Source organism: Mus musculus, chromosome 18, assembly GCF_000001635.26.
Source record: "Mus musculus strain C57BL/6J chromosome 18, GRCm38.p6 C57BL/6J".
NCBI classification, from domain to species: Eukaryota; Metazoa; Chordata; class Mammalia; order Rodentia; family Muridae; genus Mus; species Mus musculus.
This window is the reverse complement of record NC_000084.6, coordinates 77,389,357-77,405,679: the sequence shown is the minus strand read 5'-3', so window position 1 is coordinate 77,405,679 and position 16,323 is coordinate 77,389,357. Positions and strand designations below refer to the sequence as shown.

General features: G+C 48.5%; 1 protein-coding gene across 2 annotated transcripts in view; it reads right to left on the bottom strand.

Annotated features, from left to right (window-relative positions):
• Window positions 1–16,323, bottom strand: part of Loxhd1 (lipoxygenase homology domains 1) — a 161,275-nt gene that overhangs the window by 37,253 nt on the left and 107,699 nt on the right. For both annotated transcript variants that reach the window (NM_172834.3, XM_006526434.1), the window contains 6 exons: window positions 11,189–11,305; window positions 10,196–10,358; window positions 6,545–6,699; window positions 2,993–3,202; window positions 2,714–2,849; window positions 673–881 (listed from right to left, as the gene is read on the bottom strand). In NM_172834.3, the coding sequence (NP_766422.2) occupies window positions 673–881; window positions 2,714–2,849; window positions 2,993–3,202; window positions 6,545–6,699; window positions 10,196–10,358; window positions 11,189–11,305 (990 nt within the window). The remainder of the gene's footprint in view (window positions 1–672; window positions 882–2,713; window positions 2,850–2,992; window positions 3,203–6,544; window positions 6,700–10,195; window positions 10,359–11,188; window positions 11,306–16,323) is intronic.

The following is a 16,323-nucleotide window of genomic DNA, read 5'->3' as shown; positions in this document are numbered from 1 at the left end:
CCTTCCACAGAGGAGAGGAGATCTCACAGGGTTAATCAAAACATGACCTTGGTGGGTCTGACCTCATCAGGTGAGCTCTTTAAAAGAGACCCTGGGTGTTAGGGATGGAAGAAGGCAGAGACATTTGAATCAAGAGACCTTGTCTCCTACTGGCCTGATTGAAGGACATGGACAGGTTTTGGTGAGTGCCATAGGCAGGGACTGACAGGAACTGAAGGCCTCGCTCCTACAACAGCAAAAAACTGGGTCTGGCCAACAGCTAGTAGGCTTGGAGAGGGACAGAGGCTCAAGAGAATATCACAGGCCTAGCTACACTTTGTGTTTACCTCAGGAGGCCTTGAGAAGTCCCAACCAGACTCCTGACCCAGGACAGCATGCACCTGAGTTGTTTTCAGTTACTAATTTGATGGTAACATGTTATACAACCATGAGAAAATGGGTACACAGGGTATCTATCTCTACTGAATGGGCAGAAGTGAGGAACCTGAGGCAACCCCACCCACTGATGGTGGAAGCTGGAGATCTGATGATGGAGGCTGGAGATCTGCCTCTAACTCAGAGGGGCTCCAGGTCATTGTTCTGTCTGTCCACAGTTCCCCACCCTATGTGTTGACCAGTTTTTTTTTTCACTCCCCGGGGAGAGTAAGCATCATGGGAACCCAGGGCCAGCACCTCTATTTTCTTGATGATGCCCACATCTAAGCCCCCAACGTAGAACTCCTCCACAGAGCCACAGCTGAAGCCTCGCTTCCCCTGGGGATAGTCCAGCCAGATGCGGTTGGTGCATTCATCATCTTCCCCAATGAGCAAGACAAAGGCACGGCTATCAGTGGCTGCCTCCTTGTGTTTCCCGGTGGTCACTGACACGTAGTAAGGAATCACTGCAAGAGATCGTGGGGGTTAACTTCACGAAAGGCCGGCCGGGCAAAGGTATCGGGTTTGAGGGACTTGTAATGACCTTGGGAGGGCCCTCAAGGGTCTTCTCCTTCCTTGCTTCTTTAGAGACCAAGTGCAAAAAAAGCCATCTAGATAGGCTGCAAGTTCGTTCATGGTGATGCCTGTCTACTCTACAGGGATGAGTTCGTTTGTAATGCCCAATGGAAGACTAAAGAGAGTGTCCTTGTGTCCCTTGGAGTGTCAGGCTTCTGAAAGCCTTCTTTGCCAGTTATCTTACTTGAATTTTTCTCTCCCAGGCAAGGAAGATTAAGAACAACATCTCACCAGGTCTTGGGGGGGGGGGTTCCATGCTCAAAACACTGACCACTGTTGAGAAGGGAGGTCTGGCAGAAAACAGAAACTGGGGACTACTGGTCAAAGTGTATCGTACCTGTATCTCAGCGGAGGGAAGTCCTCGGGGCATCTATTTCTAAACCAAACTAGATTCGTTTGTTCAGCAAACAAGCTTGTTCAGGTCACGTAGCTTAGACTCTAGATGCTCAATAAGAATTCATTTTCCTTCTGATAGGTAAGCCAGTGAGTGCTGGGTGGGATTCGGGGGTAATTGTTTTAAGGGTCTGACTCTCCTGGAAGGAGTACCCTATTTGTTCAAACTTCTTGGGATGTGGATGTGAGGGCCGGCACTTCAGCTCTCATCTTGGAAGGTTACCTTGGGTAGCCTTTAGGGTAGGAGCTTTATATAAGGTTTCTAGAGGGAACAGCTCTCTGGGCAGCCTGGAGCTGTTGAATTCGCTCTAGATGGACTTTGAAATTTTTATGCACTAGGAAAATGCTGAAGTTGTTTAGGCCACAGTGTCCAGGTCACTGTCATTTGCAGTTAGGAATGAATAAGTCAAGAACCCTTCTCCCGGCCTGTCATCTCAGCTGACAGGAGTCAGTGCCCTGCTGTCGACGGCCTAGGTTATGCCATCTGTATCTCTCTGAAAGTGATTCAGAGCAGCCTCTCCTGGCTGGAGTCACCGGCACCGCACTCTGAGCCAGCAGCTGTTTAACTCGCCTGAGATCCCCACAGGTGATCGCAGGCCTCTGCTAAGGACAGCCACTTTGTGGGTCCTGTCACTTTTCACACACTAAGAAGGTGGAATGTGGACAGAGTGTCCACCTCTGTGACCCCATAGACCTACGTCATGCTGTCCTGGAGGGTGATGGTGAGCTGGTCACACTCTTAAATCTAAGAAGGAAGAACTTTCACATGTTCAAAAAATGAACATAGAACTGCCTTATCTCAGAAATACGATTGACGAAACGGATCTCTCAAGGACAGTGCTTCATGTGGAAGCAAACACAAAGGCCACCAGGCTGACGTATCCAAAGCTGGTTTTAGTGTCAGAACCAGAAATGGATTGTCAGTCCCCAAATGAGCAGCTCTCTCCTGCACCGAGGAACATACTACGTTAGACTTCGGGTATCAGACACATGAGAGATTCCCACTGTTATCCCTGCTTTCTGTTGGGTTGTCCCGGGTCCCCTGGCTAGAACTCATGTTCTGAGAGTCAGGGTGAGGGCAGAGTTTAGGACAATATCCTTCTGGTGGATTAAGGGGACCATCACCACAACTTGATCCATTGCTTCATCTGTAGGGGGGCTTCTCTCTGCCTGCTTACTTCACTGTTGTAAGTGTAAACCCCACAGAGTACAAAGCTTTAGGCCCGCTTCATCAGTAGCTGTGGGGCTATAGCAACGGCCTGTCTAAGAATAGCTGGAAGCCCTTTTCCTGTGCCTGCTCATTTTCTAAAGAGCCCCCTGCTTTGCTTACCAGGGCCATCCTGAACATAGTCAACCATAGGTCCTGTCACCGTGTCGATGTCCACGTCTGCCATCTTGGAACTCAGGGCGATCTCCCAGAAGTCAGCAGGGCTGCTGCAGTTGCTACTGCGGTCTCCAGTGTACTCCTGCAAGGAAAAGCGCAGCCCGGGCTCATTCATTACAGTGCTGACATCTGCTCCAAGGATCTCCCTTGAGTGTAATCTCCCTTGAGTGTAAAGATGCCTACAGGCTGTGGCCGCATGGAGGGCCCAGTAGCCCCTGGTGGTACCTTCTCATAGAAGAGCCTCTCCAGCCGCCCGTCTTCCTTCTTCAGGGACAGCCAGCGCCCACACAGGAAGAGAAACTCATCCTCATTAGTGTCATTCCAGATTTCCACCTTCTCCACATACCAGTCAGCGCACCACTTGGTGTTGTCATGGCGGAGCTTGATCTTGTAGATGACACCCAGGTCAGCGGCCTCAATGATGAAGGTGTCAGCCTGGAGGGTCCAAATATGAGGGCTTGGCAGGGGACCTCACTTTAAGCCCTCGAACCCCATCTCCTAACTTCCTGGTTTGAATGGCCATTCCCAGCTGGAGATCCCTTCTAAAACTCAATCCCAAAGATCAATGTTCATTGTTCAAGTTCAAGACTTGCTTCCTCAATGGCCTTGCTATACAGTCCACTCACGTAGGACACTGCTTCGTGATCTCACGGGGTAAGGCTGCCTGTGCCTGGATCTCTCTTGGCATGAACCTATGGGTGTTTGGGAGAAAATGTCTCATGAACAGTGTGAAATATTTGAAGGCTCTGTTCAGTGTGAATGAGGAATGCTGGCCCAGGTCTGTTAGTCAGAATCTTCAGCCACTGAACCGATTAAAGTCAAACTGAGCACACCCTCAACTTGACTGCCTCTGTGTTAAAGGAAGATCGTAACATGTGGAGCAGGCCAGATCTCACGGAGGGAAATCAGAAGCCATCTGGGACCTTGCCCCTTTGGGGGCAGCAGAGTGATTTTGGGACAACATTCTCTGTTACAGAGATGAGCCAGCTCCATCTCCATTTAAGTTACCTTGGTGTAGAAAGATTTCCCCTGAGTTCCATTAAATGTAAAAGGTCAAATGAGATGTTTTAGACACTGCTGTGGCTTTTAGGTAAAAGGGGAAAACTCTATCACAGCAGCACTGTTTTGTACTTCTGTGGCACACGAACCCAAGTACAAAGAAAACACCTAGAAAGGAGAAGAGGGTGTGGCTACCCTTTAAATGCTCTCAGTGGCCTGCTGGGAACGTGGTAGGCAGGCTGTGTAGGGCAGGTCCTGAAAGTCTGCAAATAACCATGGCAGATGCAGGTGATGGCCATGATTTGTGTGTCTGTCCCTGAGGGGATCGAGTTAAGGTAGTGTTCTATTAGCATTGGGTGGGCTGGTGGTACCATCTGGAGACCTGGTTTGGTTCTATACACAGGCAGATGAGGAAGGGCTGATAGCGATGGAGAAGTCTAATGGGGAGCCTCTCAGACCAGGCAACTCATTTGATGTAGGCAGGGAGAGGTTGCTGGTAAGAACGGTGGCATCAAAAATGACTCCTGACCCCCAGAGCAAGTGGCTAGAGAAACGGAAGCTTCCAGATCTTCAGCAATGGACTCGGGGATTCACGGTTAGTGATGAGGCCAGATGAGGTTTCAGCTCTTGTGGAGAAACAAAACCAGAGGCTGCGCATGGTGGCCCATGCCTGAGGCAGGAGAACTGTCATGAGTTTCAGGCTAGCTCAAGGCACATAGTGAGTTCTGGGTCAACCTGGGCCTATCTAAAAAGGCCCCAACAAAACAAAAAAACAAATGAACCAGCAAAAACTCCAAACAATAAAACTAGTAGAAACAAAGAAAATGTGATAGGGCAGACTTCTTATAGCGGTGTGTGTGTGTGTGTGTGTGTGTGTGTGTGTGTGTGTGTGTATGCTCTTAACTTAGAGAATAGGTGGCATCATTTTATATATATATATATATATATATATATATATATAATCATTTATTCTCTGTACTTGTTGAGCACCTATTATTTGCCAGACTCTGGCATGGACAAAAGTTTATCCACTAGCCACATGAGGCACACTACCATTACACCAATGCATTTTCCAGATGTCAACAGTAGTCATCCATGGGAGGTGGGGGCAAGGATGCTCTCCCAAGCCTTAACGAGGCCCAGCATGGCCAGCAAACTAGGCTCAGTTGGGTATCTCACGCTTTAACTCAGCTGGCTTTCACAGTCACTCAAAACTATTTTATGAGACACAGAGATATTAAGTAAGTTGCCCAAGATTACATAACCAATTAGTATTAGAACCAGTGTCTAATTCAGGCGATCTGAGCCCAGCGTCTGGGTACAAAACATAACACATTCCTGGTCTAGAGCCAGGGACATCACAGGGATCCATTTTGGCTATCTACTTTTCCTAAATGAAAAAGAGCAAGATAAGTTCTCTTCTAAAGCACTCTACCTGGGCAGTGAACAGCTTCATCTCTTGTGCTCTGTGTGTGTGTGTGTGTGTGTGTGTGTGTATGTGAGAGAGAGAGAGAGAGAGACAGAGACAGAGAGAGAGAGACAGAGAGAGAGAGACAGAGAGAGAGAGAGACAGAGAGAGAGACAGAGACAGACAGAGACAGACAGAGAGAGGCTTGAAAATTATCTTCCCTGATATGCTGCTGTGTATTTCCTCTTTCTCAGTGCAGAAGTCTAATTGGGAATCATGTTGTTATTCCTGATTCAGAAGCAGTGAAGTCAAAGACCGATGGTCTCTATCCATATGGTTAGTAAGAGTGCTGGGACATGGGGGCCTTCTGAGGATCCAGCAGCCAGGTTGGGGCTCCTGGATCCCATGGGGTCACCAGGCATTACAGATCCACTTACCGGACACCTGCTACTGGTCCCACAGCTAATTCCCTCCTCACCAGTGTCAGGTGGGTCAGTATAAAAGGGTCTGTCTGGCTGAGTTAGGCCCTTGGGACATGTGTGGATTCCTATGCACGCATGGCCACTGGCAAGACAGCAGCAGGATCAATTCCATGGCCCTTCTCTTTGGCGATCCCCTGGCCTGTGGAGTTTCTGGTAGACTTAGGTACATGGAGAGGAAGGAAAGGGGCTGGGGATGGAGTGAAGGGTGGGGCAGCACACAGGGGAGGGAGGAGCTGTGCTGGGAGAGCCACACAGAAGGGAAGTTTTGGACAAACTTGGTCCTTCTTGTCAAGCACAGCATATCAGAGCTAGAAGGGCTGCCAATGCTGATTGGTTACATGCCTTTCAAGCCTTTTTTATAGTCATAGACCTTAATAGAGAGCATGCAAGGCTCTCAATAGACAGGCAAGGTCAAGGTGAGTCTACATGTGAGTGAGGGTCCCCTCTGTTCCCCAGTATTATTTATATCGAGGGCCTCAGTTCTGCACAACACACTCCAGCCGATTTATATTGACTCATCCTTGAGACAGGGAAACTAAAGTCAGCAAAGTTGAGTTAGACAAGGAACTGAAGGCAGAGCCAGGCTTTCAGGCCCCCAATCTAGTCTTTTTCAGGCTATCCCCTGCCACTTTGTGGCCTCGATGTTCTCATGCATGAACAATCCACACCGAGCAGGCTTTCTGAAGAGCCCATTCCCATAAGCTAGAGCTGGGGCCTAACTTCCACTCTACCCCACCCCACCCCATATTCAGGACCCAGAGAAGTACATTGGCTAGAGAAGGGGACAATCTGTGCTTGCATAGGAAAAGCAATGTCAAAAGCCCCCAGGAGGATGCGCCTTGCCCCACAGAATTCCAAAAGTTGTGGCTTTCAGTGTGTCTCTCCTACCGTTCCTTTCTCAAACTTGTTGGTGCGGTTCTCTGACTTGCCAAGGTATCGTTCCCCTGTGTCCCCGAGGTCTCCGTAGATGGTGATGTAGACCTTGGCATCTGTCCCTGCCCCAGGAACATTCCCTGTGAAGATCTGCACCGAGTACAGCACAACTGCCCATCAAGTTGGACGGACGGAAAGACAGACAGACAGAGGGAAGAGAAGGGTTGAAGCTCATTAGATCAAGGGAGAGGGGTTGGTAGGCATACAAAGGTTTGGTCCAGGCCCTGAAGCCACTGCATTTTTCTTCCACTGCTTGGCTATGCGTGGTCAGCTGTACCCTGTGTGTGGGCTTCAGTCAGATGTCACCCCTCAGATCAGGACTCAGGAGGCTCTCAGAGAACCAAAAGATGGGGGCTTTGGGATTGCCCCTTAACCCATTGACCCATTCGAGTTAGTCCAAGGAGATTGCCCTAAGAATGTCTTCGCTATGACCACCGAGTCTTTATGCTGTGATCCTGGCAACGCAAAGCCTTGGCGTCCAGCTACACCACTTCTTCTAACCGGATTGGCTGTGTGTGCAGTAGTTTTCAAATCATCATCATCCTTCCTCATTTTGATTTGTTCTTCAGCCCAATGGTACCACTCACATTGCCCCAGTATCCCCAGGGAAACTCTTCCCCGCGCCCGGCCCCCCAACCACAGTGACTGAGAACTTCTCCTTTGTTCCCGTGGTGCCTGGGAAGGGGCCGAGTATCAGGGTGACTAGTATACAAAGATCCTGGGTGTGGTCTTGGCTTTGCTCTGATGCTGTGACTCAGCAAGGAAGAATCAGACAGCTGCCTCCCCAGCCTCCAGCCCCGTGGACAAGCAAGTCCTTTACGTGCTTCTACAGATGCTGGGAAGGCTTTGCCCCTTCCCTCCCTGTACCCCTTTGCCCTGGGAAGTCCAGGGGAAAAGGATGGAAAGGACACTTTCAGAGTGGTGCTTGGAAATTAGGTGGAGGTTCCTGAGTGCTGTTCTTAGCCACCCAGAGACGTGGCCTAAGTGTTGGCACAGACCCAGAGCACAATGGCACTGCATGGCAGGAGAACTAGGGTGGCATGGTACCTATCCTGGACTAAGAGCCATTCCTGTGAACCCAGGGGAGGAACTTACAAGACTTAGAAGGAGATTCTTTTTCCTACAGTGACCAAGAAAAGCTTTGCTCCTAAGCCCTGGAAGTGGGCCCCCAGCTACTGCTAAGTCAGTGTAACAAATCAGTGTGCTGTGGACCGCTTATAACCACAGTTTGGGGCGTGTTTACACCCCTTATGGTTCCTGATGAGTCGGCTTTTCCTCTGGGTCCCACAGCACCATGCCTCTTTCTGGCTTTCGTGAGTCCCTCATCTACACAGCCCATGGCTGCTGAACCCTTCAGCACCACCTTGACCCTTCTGTCCTCATTTTGCACAACCTACCTTTGTCTTCCTTGACCTCCTGAGTCTGTATCTTCAACCCAGGTCTCTGTGATTCAAATTTCCAACACCTGTCACCGAATGGCAACCTCCACTGGGACTAGGTCCCAGGATCACAAACTCACACAACTAAGTGGAACTTGGTTGCTTCTGTATCCTTTACCTTCTCCAAACCCTCCTTGACTTCATAGCTCATTCTCCCTCACTCTACAAAGCTCCTGGTTGTTTCGTGAGACTTGATGGTTAGATGTGTGTCCTCTGATACAGCCGAGAATTGGGGGCCAGTCCATCCTGCTCAGCTTGGCGCAGCAGCAGCCGCTGGCATATCATGGGCCTCGGTAACTGATAATGAAATTGTCTCTGTTGCTTAAAAGAGGCAGCATTACCCAAGTCTGTCGGGCCAACACCAACGTGGGGTAACATTAGCAGTCTTGTCACAGCTTAGACACAACAGTTGATGACTGGCCTCTCCCTGCCGTCCCCCCCCCCCGCCACGCGCTCCCCCCCCCAACTCCTGGCAGCCTTGGAGCCTGTTGCACATGTGAAATGATCACAGGTGGGTGGACCTGTCAGAAATGCCTCTTCTAGGCTCCCTTGTCCCAGACCTAGACGAATGATCTTCTAACACCCCCACTCCACCTCCTGCTGCTTTCTCTGGTCCTTTGGTAATTAAGAAAACCCGATTCAGCTTCTCGATGCTGAGCAAGGCGGGTATGCAGGAACCAGCTATTTCTGGATCCTCCTCCCTCCTGTCCCACCCCGGCCACACACACAGCTTGTCAGGAAAGAGGTGTTTCCTTAGAAACCTCGGAGTGGGTTCTGTGGAGCACAGTTTATACAGAACATCCCAAGAGTGATGTTGAAAACAGCAGGCCCGGGTGTCCATCTGTGGTCCAAATAGGAAAAAAAAAATACATTTCCCTGACTGATAGCAAAGAAATTGTGAAGAAAGGAATGTGGGTAGAGAGAGATGGCTCAGTTAAAGGAAAGCAGGGACTGCCACTGTTTTACATAAAGAGGAAAAAAGCGTATCCATCCCTTGTCCTTTAACTCTCATAAGCAGAAAGATCTGTGTCCCACCCCTACCAGCTTCATCTTGATTTTTACTGGAATCCTGGATTTTACTCCAGTTTTTCCAAAACTATAACACTGTAAGTTTGGGTTAGGTTTCAAGTTTTTGGAGCTTCTATGATCTGTGTAGACTTCCCTGTTTGGTGACGGGGGGGGGGGGGGGACCATGGACATTTTTGCAGATTATCCGTGGTAGAAGCTTCTGTCACTGACACTGATTATCGAATAGTAAAGCTTACTTGATTACCAGAGCCGAGTGGCTGGTAAGTGCTATCCATGTGGTAAAGAAAGAGGACACATGTGCTGCACATATACATGCGTGTGCTGCGCATGTACACACATGTGCCCACAAGGTAGTGAGGGGAAAAAGCTGGGGAGTGAAACTTTAATGCCGCAGGCACAGAAAGGACCTACATTAAGCAGACTATTTAAGGAGTTAACCAGAGTTTGATGATGTCACTCAGACCAAAGGCAGGAAGAAAGCAGGAGAAGTGGGTGGTCAGGATGATTCAAGTCCTGCAGAGAAATAACAGCTATGGAGGGCAGTGACTAGCAGATGCAGAAAACAAAACCCTGAGACTTCGGACAAACCCAGAACCTGGACCTAACCCCGGAGACAGGCCTTGCCAGGAGAGTCTACCTTGTTTTCCTTCTTAAAAACAAATCCTCTACAGGACAGGGTTTTGAACCAGGTGCTCATATGTTAGGCAAATACTCTCCCCCTGAGCTACACTCCAGCCTAGACTGTCCAGCAAGAACAGAGAGGGTCATACCACACCCACTAGTGGCCAAATGAACTGAGCAGCAGAAAGCCAAGAGCAGGGTAATCCAGGCAGTGGGTTTGAATCTGGGATGTATCATGCTGTAGAAGGAATTTGAGCACAAACAGGGAAACAGGCCAGAATCTGAAGACTGGCCCGCCATCTTGGCAAGTTATGTAACCTCTGTGAGCCTCCATTGCCCAGTGGATAGCATAGACCATTCCTCCTATGTGAGGAGGCTCAACCTGGCAGAGATGGGCACTCCGTGAGGAGGGTTGTGGTCCTGAAACTTTCTGTGCAGCAAAGGCCACTGCTCCTCCCCCTGCCCCAACACACACACACACACACACACACACACACACACACACACACACACTTACTGTCCAGAGGCTCCTCCACTTCCTTGTAGACTTGTCTTAAGGATCCATCTTTCATATACTTCTCAGTGAAGATGTCATAAGGGACCAGTTCTCGGATGGTCTTCTTGTCATCCTCAGAGGTGGCAAGCCATCGATCACAGGGGAAAGTCAAGGTTTCTGTGCCCTGGGGTAAGGAGGAGGGAGGACAATTGGTCTGTAAGGAGGGGACCACTCAGACCAGTGACTCCCCAGTGTGATGAAGCTCGGGGGAGCCAAAGACAAAAAGTGTTGCCTCACAGTATGAAGACACAGGGACCCTTTCTAGCCTGATTTCAGAGAGATTCACACAACCACAGGAGGAGGAGGAGTTAGTCAGTTTTTTGAAGGCTGCACTTCCTGTGTCACATTTAAGAATCAATATCTGAATCCTTTTCCAGATACTTGGGGCCAGTAGGTGAAAAGGGGTCTCTGCATTTTTAAATCCATCTTGTCAGCGACAGCTTACTGTCTTCCAATATTTTCCTAGTGTTTTCTAAGTTGTCCAGGTTAAAATTTCCTCTGGAGTTGACTCTGGGCAAGAGCATGCTGGGTACTCGCTGGTCCTGTTGCTTTGAGGCAGACACATAGACCAGAGTAGATGTCCTTGACCAGTGGCTCTCAACCTTGCTAATTCTGCAACCTTTTAATACAGATCCCCATGTTGTGGTGAAATTGTTTCTGTTGCTACTTCATAACTGCAATCTTGCGGCTGTTATGAATCATAATGTAAAGATTTGATTGACAGGTCACATATCTAATATGTGACCCCAGTGAGACAGTCATCCCAGTCCACAGGAGTTATGATCCACAGGTTGAGAACCACTAGCCAGATTCCTTCCACGGATCACTGGGAGATGCTGCATTGGCCTTGAGCTAGTTAGCTGCCCCAGAGGCTGAAGTAGCCGGCAAGCCGGTTTGCTGTGAACTTAATCTTGGAAAAGATGAAGCGCCAAGAAAGACCCGTCTCCAACTTACATCTTTCTCAGGGAGGAGCCTGCGGATGTCCACGTGGGAGCAGTGCCACCCAGGGTTTATGCCTGTGTTGTCATGGCCAATCCGAATTTTTTCTATGATCTCACCTACGTCTTCTAACTTCAGAGAGTAAAGAAAGCACCATGTGTTAGTAGAAAGGCTTCGGCCACCTTGCCCTTCCTTGGGGCCTCCATATTCAAATCCCTCTGAACTTCTGGGTGTTATGAGTTCTCCACCCATTTCTCCTGAGCAGCCAGGTCAAGCTCCTCCTCTTCACATGACACGCCAATGCTTCCTTCCCTCAGTCTGGACATGGTTGGTCCTGACTCAGGCACTCGGGTCTTTCAGAGGTGTCTGACTCTCCACAGAGTGGTTACCTTTCCTATCTTCCATTACTTGATGCCATAGTAGCACAATCTCTGAGAACTGAGTTGGGTCTCAGAAGAGAGGATCTGGTACAACCAATGCCCCTGTCTTGCTAGTCAGACAATGTCCATATCTTCCAATTCTTAAGAGACCCTCCACTTCTATAATTCTTTTTCTCTAACCCTACAGATTCTATCCCCCCAAAAATTACAGAAAATGGTGTCTTAGTCAGCCAAAACCAGGACCAGGGTTGGGGCAGCCCAGTGAGATCATGACTAGGTCAAAAACCACAACATGGTATTCTCTCTCTCTCTCTCTCTCTCTCTCTCTCTCTCTCTTCCTCTCTCTCTCTCTCTCTGATTTATTTATTTTATGTATATGACTACACTGTTGCTCTCTTCAGACACACCAGAAGAGGCCATCGGATCCCATTACAGATGGTCATGAGCCACTATGTGGTTGTTGGGAATTGAACTCAGCCTCTGTGAACCGAACCACTGAGCTATCTCTCTAGCCAGCATGGCTCTCTTTATCACCTGTTCTTTATCTAAGTCCCTGGCCAAGCACCTTGCTACTCCATAGATAGACAAGGATGCTGCAGCTGCCATGATCTTGCTGCCCTCCCGAGATGCCCCACTACCTGTGCCCTGCTCTGAATCAGAAAACAGAATCCATGGCCACAGTGGTCCTGAGGGGCCTTGGAAGCCCAAAGGACTCAGAGCTAACTAAACAGAGATCATTGCTTCCAGGTGATGTAAGGGTTGTAGAGACTTTTAGTAGATCTTATGATTACCTGTGGAAGAAGTACAGATGCCCCAAGTGAAGGTTGTGATCCACATCCAACTGACCACCTCATCGTCTGAAGTGGCCAGAAAATAAAGGGTCCCCAGCTCATCTTCCACCTAGGAGTTTCTATTTCCTTCACTGTCCCATAGGCTTTAAGTTTTGGGACATGTGGCTTCAATGGCTCTTCTGTAAACTTAGTCCTACGGCAAGCACTTAGTTGCTCGCATCAGGGGACCATCTTGTCTGTGTCACCATAGACAGAAAAGAGGCCTTCAAAGGACTGCTGGTCAAGGGTGCTGGCCTATCACAGCAATACCTTATAGGTGGCCCCAGAAGACACAGGCATCAGAAAAGGTCCTGGCATTCTCCTTTGGGAAGGGTGAAGGGATTGTCCAAGAAGGTTCTGGAGCTGAAATGCTCACTGGCAGTGATTGTTTGTATATGCTTGGCCCATGGAGTGGCACTAATAGGAGGTATAGCCTTGTTGGAGTAGGTGTGTCACTGTGGACATGGGCTTTAACACCCTCATCCTAGCTGCCTGGAAACCAGTCTTCTGCCAGCAGCCTTCATAACAAGAGGTAGAACTCTCAGCTCCTCCAGGCCCACGTATGGCTGGAGGCTGCCATTCTCATACCTTAATGATAATGGACTGAACCTCTCTGAACTTGTAAGCCATCCCAACTAAATGTTGTCCTTATAAGAGTTACCTTAGTCCTGGTGTCTGTTCACAGCAGTAAAACCCTAACTGAGACAGTACCAGGGACTGGGGTATTGCTGTGATAGGCCTGACCATGCTTTTGTTTGTAAGAATGTGGATTTTGAGACTTTGGATTTGAAAAGTGGTAAATGCTTTAAATGGGGCTTAATGAGATATCCCAGTAAGAATATGGAAAACTTTGTTGCTGAGAGTGATTTGTATTGTGCAAACCTTGCCCAAGAGGCTTTAGTGGAGAAGAATTTCAGTACGTGGCCTAGAGACTGTTTTGTAGTATTTTGAAGAATATGACTGCTTTCTGCCCTTGTCTGAAAAGTCTACCCGAGGCTAAGGTAAAGGGATTTATATTAATTGCATTGACAAAAGAAGTCTTAAGAAAGGCCACCAGAGGTGGGTGGGTATTGGGGACTTTTGGTATAGCATTGGAAATGTAAATGAGCTAAATACCTAATAAAAAAAAAGACTTACTTCACAAATATCCATGAAAAAAAAAAAAAAAAAGAAAGAAAGGCCACCAGAGACTTTGTTTTCTGGTTAGGTCACATAAAGAGCATTTTGAACAATTGTAGCAATCTTAGAAAGGAAAAATATAAAATATTTGCTCCAAGTATTAAATGGGTACCAGGAAGTGAAATAGAGCTGAACCCTATGTTCTAGGAGAGAACAGATTAAGGGAGTGGGACTTTGGGGCAAGATCTCACCCAGCTAAGTTTAGGTCCAGGGATGGTGGTACACACCTTTAATGCCAGGAGACAAAACCATGCAGATCTCTGAGTTCAAGGTCAATCTACAGAGCAAGTTCCAGGACAGCCAAACTTAGGCAGTGAGGGAAACAGGAAAACAGGAGGCTGGAAAGATAATAATGGGGGATCATGTTCCAGCCACAAGAAGCAGAAGAACTCGGCAGTTTTGGCCACGTGGTTCTGGCGTTAGAGTCCAGGATAGAAGGAACTACTGGGACAATTGATGCTGGTTAGGTGGAGCTAAAATATTAGTGGTGATTAAGGATCAGCATCCCTGAGGTGAAATCTTCTGGAAAGTGTTTTCTTAGAGCACAAAGAAGCTGTGTTCCAGAGATAGCCAATGTTGAACCTTGTGCTGCAGCTGTACTTGGTAATGTGTAAGTCACCCAGGTGGTATTAGTTTTGAAGGTATAAAGGGACCATAAACTGTGTGAGGTCATGGAAGGCCATTGGTGAAGGTGCAGCTTCAGTTGCAGTTGATGGCCCAGGACTGAAGGGGTCATGCAAAGGAGTTGAGGCTTGGCACCATGAAGAGAGCCTGTGAGAGGCTATTGGTGAAGCCTAGTTGCAGCAGAAGACCACAGTGTATTGGAGATGCCAGTACCATGGCATGATCACCAAGAACAGCAGCAACAGTGGAGTGGATCAACCTGAGCCTAGAGTCCTACAGAGGGCAGAGCTGGAGAAGTGACGCTAGTCCTTTGGAGGAGCCCAGGAGATCATGTGTGGATCACAGACATTGAAACAAGAAGCTGTAACATTGAAGTTGTTTTGGAGACCCTAAGATTTTTGAGATGCCAGAGCTGTGGGTTATCTGCTGAGGAAAGCTGCTAACAGGGAGTGAAACCCGCCCAGGGGAAAAAAGTTTGTTGCAGTCAAAAAAAATGAAAAAGGAGTTGGCGATCTAAAGACCGCTTTGACCTCAGACATGGAAATGCAGAGTTTGGAGTTTGCCCAGCTGGTTTTCTGTCTTGCTTTGGGGGTTACAGATAAGTGATTGGACGAATCTCAGATGAGACTTTGATCTTTGGTCTCTTAACATTGTTGAGATTGCTGTAGACTATGGGGACTTTGGAAGTTGAACTAAATGTAGCTTTTATTATGCCATGGGTAGGTATGGCCCCCATAGACTCATGTGTTTGAACAAGCTTATGGGGGCAAGGGAGTGGAATGTGATGGCTTGTATATGCTCAGCCCAGAGAGTGGCACTATTAGGAGGTGTAGCCTTGTTGGAGTAGGTGTGTCAATGTGGACACGGGCTTTAACACCCTCATCCTAGTTGTCTGAAGCCAGTCTTCTGCTAGCTGCCTTCAGAACAAGAGGTGGAACTCTCAGCTCCTCCAGGCCCATGTCTGCCTGGATGCTACCATACTTCTACCTTGATGATAATGGACTGAACCTCTGAGCCTGTAAGCCAGTCCCAATTAAATGTCTTCCTTATAAGAGTATCCTTGGTCATGGTGTCTGTTCACAGCAGTAAAACCCAAACTAAGACAATGAGTAGTACTACCTCAGTATGTTTCAAGCCTTTCTTGTTGTGGGTGCTCATGTGTGAGATAGGATTGTGATACTGCCACCCTCTTGGAACTGTCACGTGAAGTCAATGACTTGGTCCTTATTGCATGCTTACAAAAGAGCTGACATTTCAGATGAGCTCAGGAGTCCAAACTGTCAATGTGGTTCTCCCAGCCGACCCATCAGGGTGGACCACAGAGAGGGGTAACAGTTTGCTAATAGGCAATCCAGAGTGAGGACGGGAAGGTGAGCTGTGGACTGAATGATGAACCAAGGATCCACCAGAGAAGAGTAGAAAGGTAGAAGATGCAGGCAGGAAAGACAAGCTAGGAGACAAAGTCTTTTTATTTGTCCAAGCTCCGTCACTCCCTGAAGACCCAGACAGTTAACAAAGAACGAACAGCAACTTAACTGACAAATTATAGCTGCCTGCTACTAATGGACACCTCACTGATGAAAGTCCCCAGGAGTCCTGTTAAGGTGTAACCTGGGCACTAATGACATCATTCTCTGTGATACACCCACCATACCATCTTGTGTGGAGAGATGTTAACCTGTGTAGATGACTGAATTGGCCCTGATTTTTTTCCCATGGCAGATCTCCCACCAAAGCTGCCTTCTCCCAGAGGGGTTGGGGAGGGAGCTAAATTCTCGGAGCGGCAGCTGGCTGAGGGTAAGAACAAGCTAGACAGTCTGTTTCCCACTGGAATGCAAGGGCATGCCACTACTGGTCCTCATTACACGGGGAGTGGAGGACTCCAAGGTTCCTAGCTCCTCTTCCAGGCTGGCTTCATCCCTACCCTCTTCCTGAGCTACCCCAGGCTCATCCTGTGACCTCAAGCTCCATGCTGTGTTTGTTTCCACCCCTGGCCCATTGGGCATGCTGTAACCTCCCAGGAACACCTTCCTCCTTGTCCTGAGGAGTGCCCACTTCCATGCCTGGCTTTATGCCATCTCCTCCAGGACCTTTGTCTTCTCTGAACACCAATGGTCAGCTCAATCCACCTGGGAGC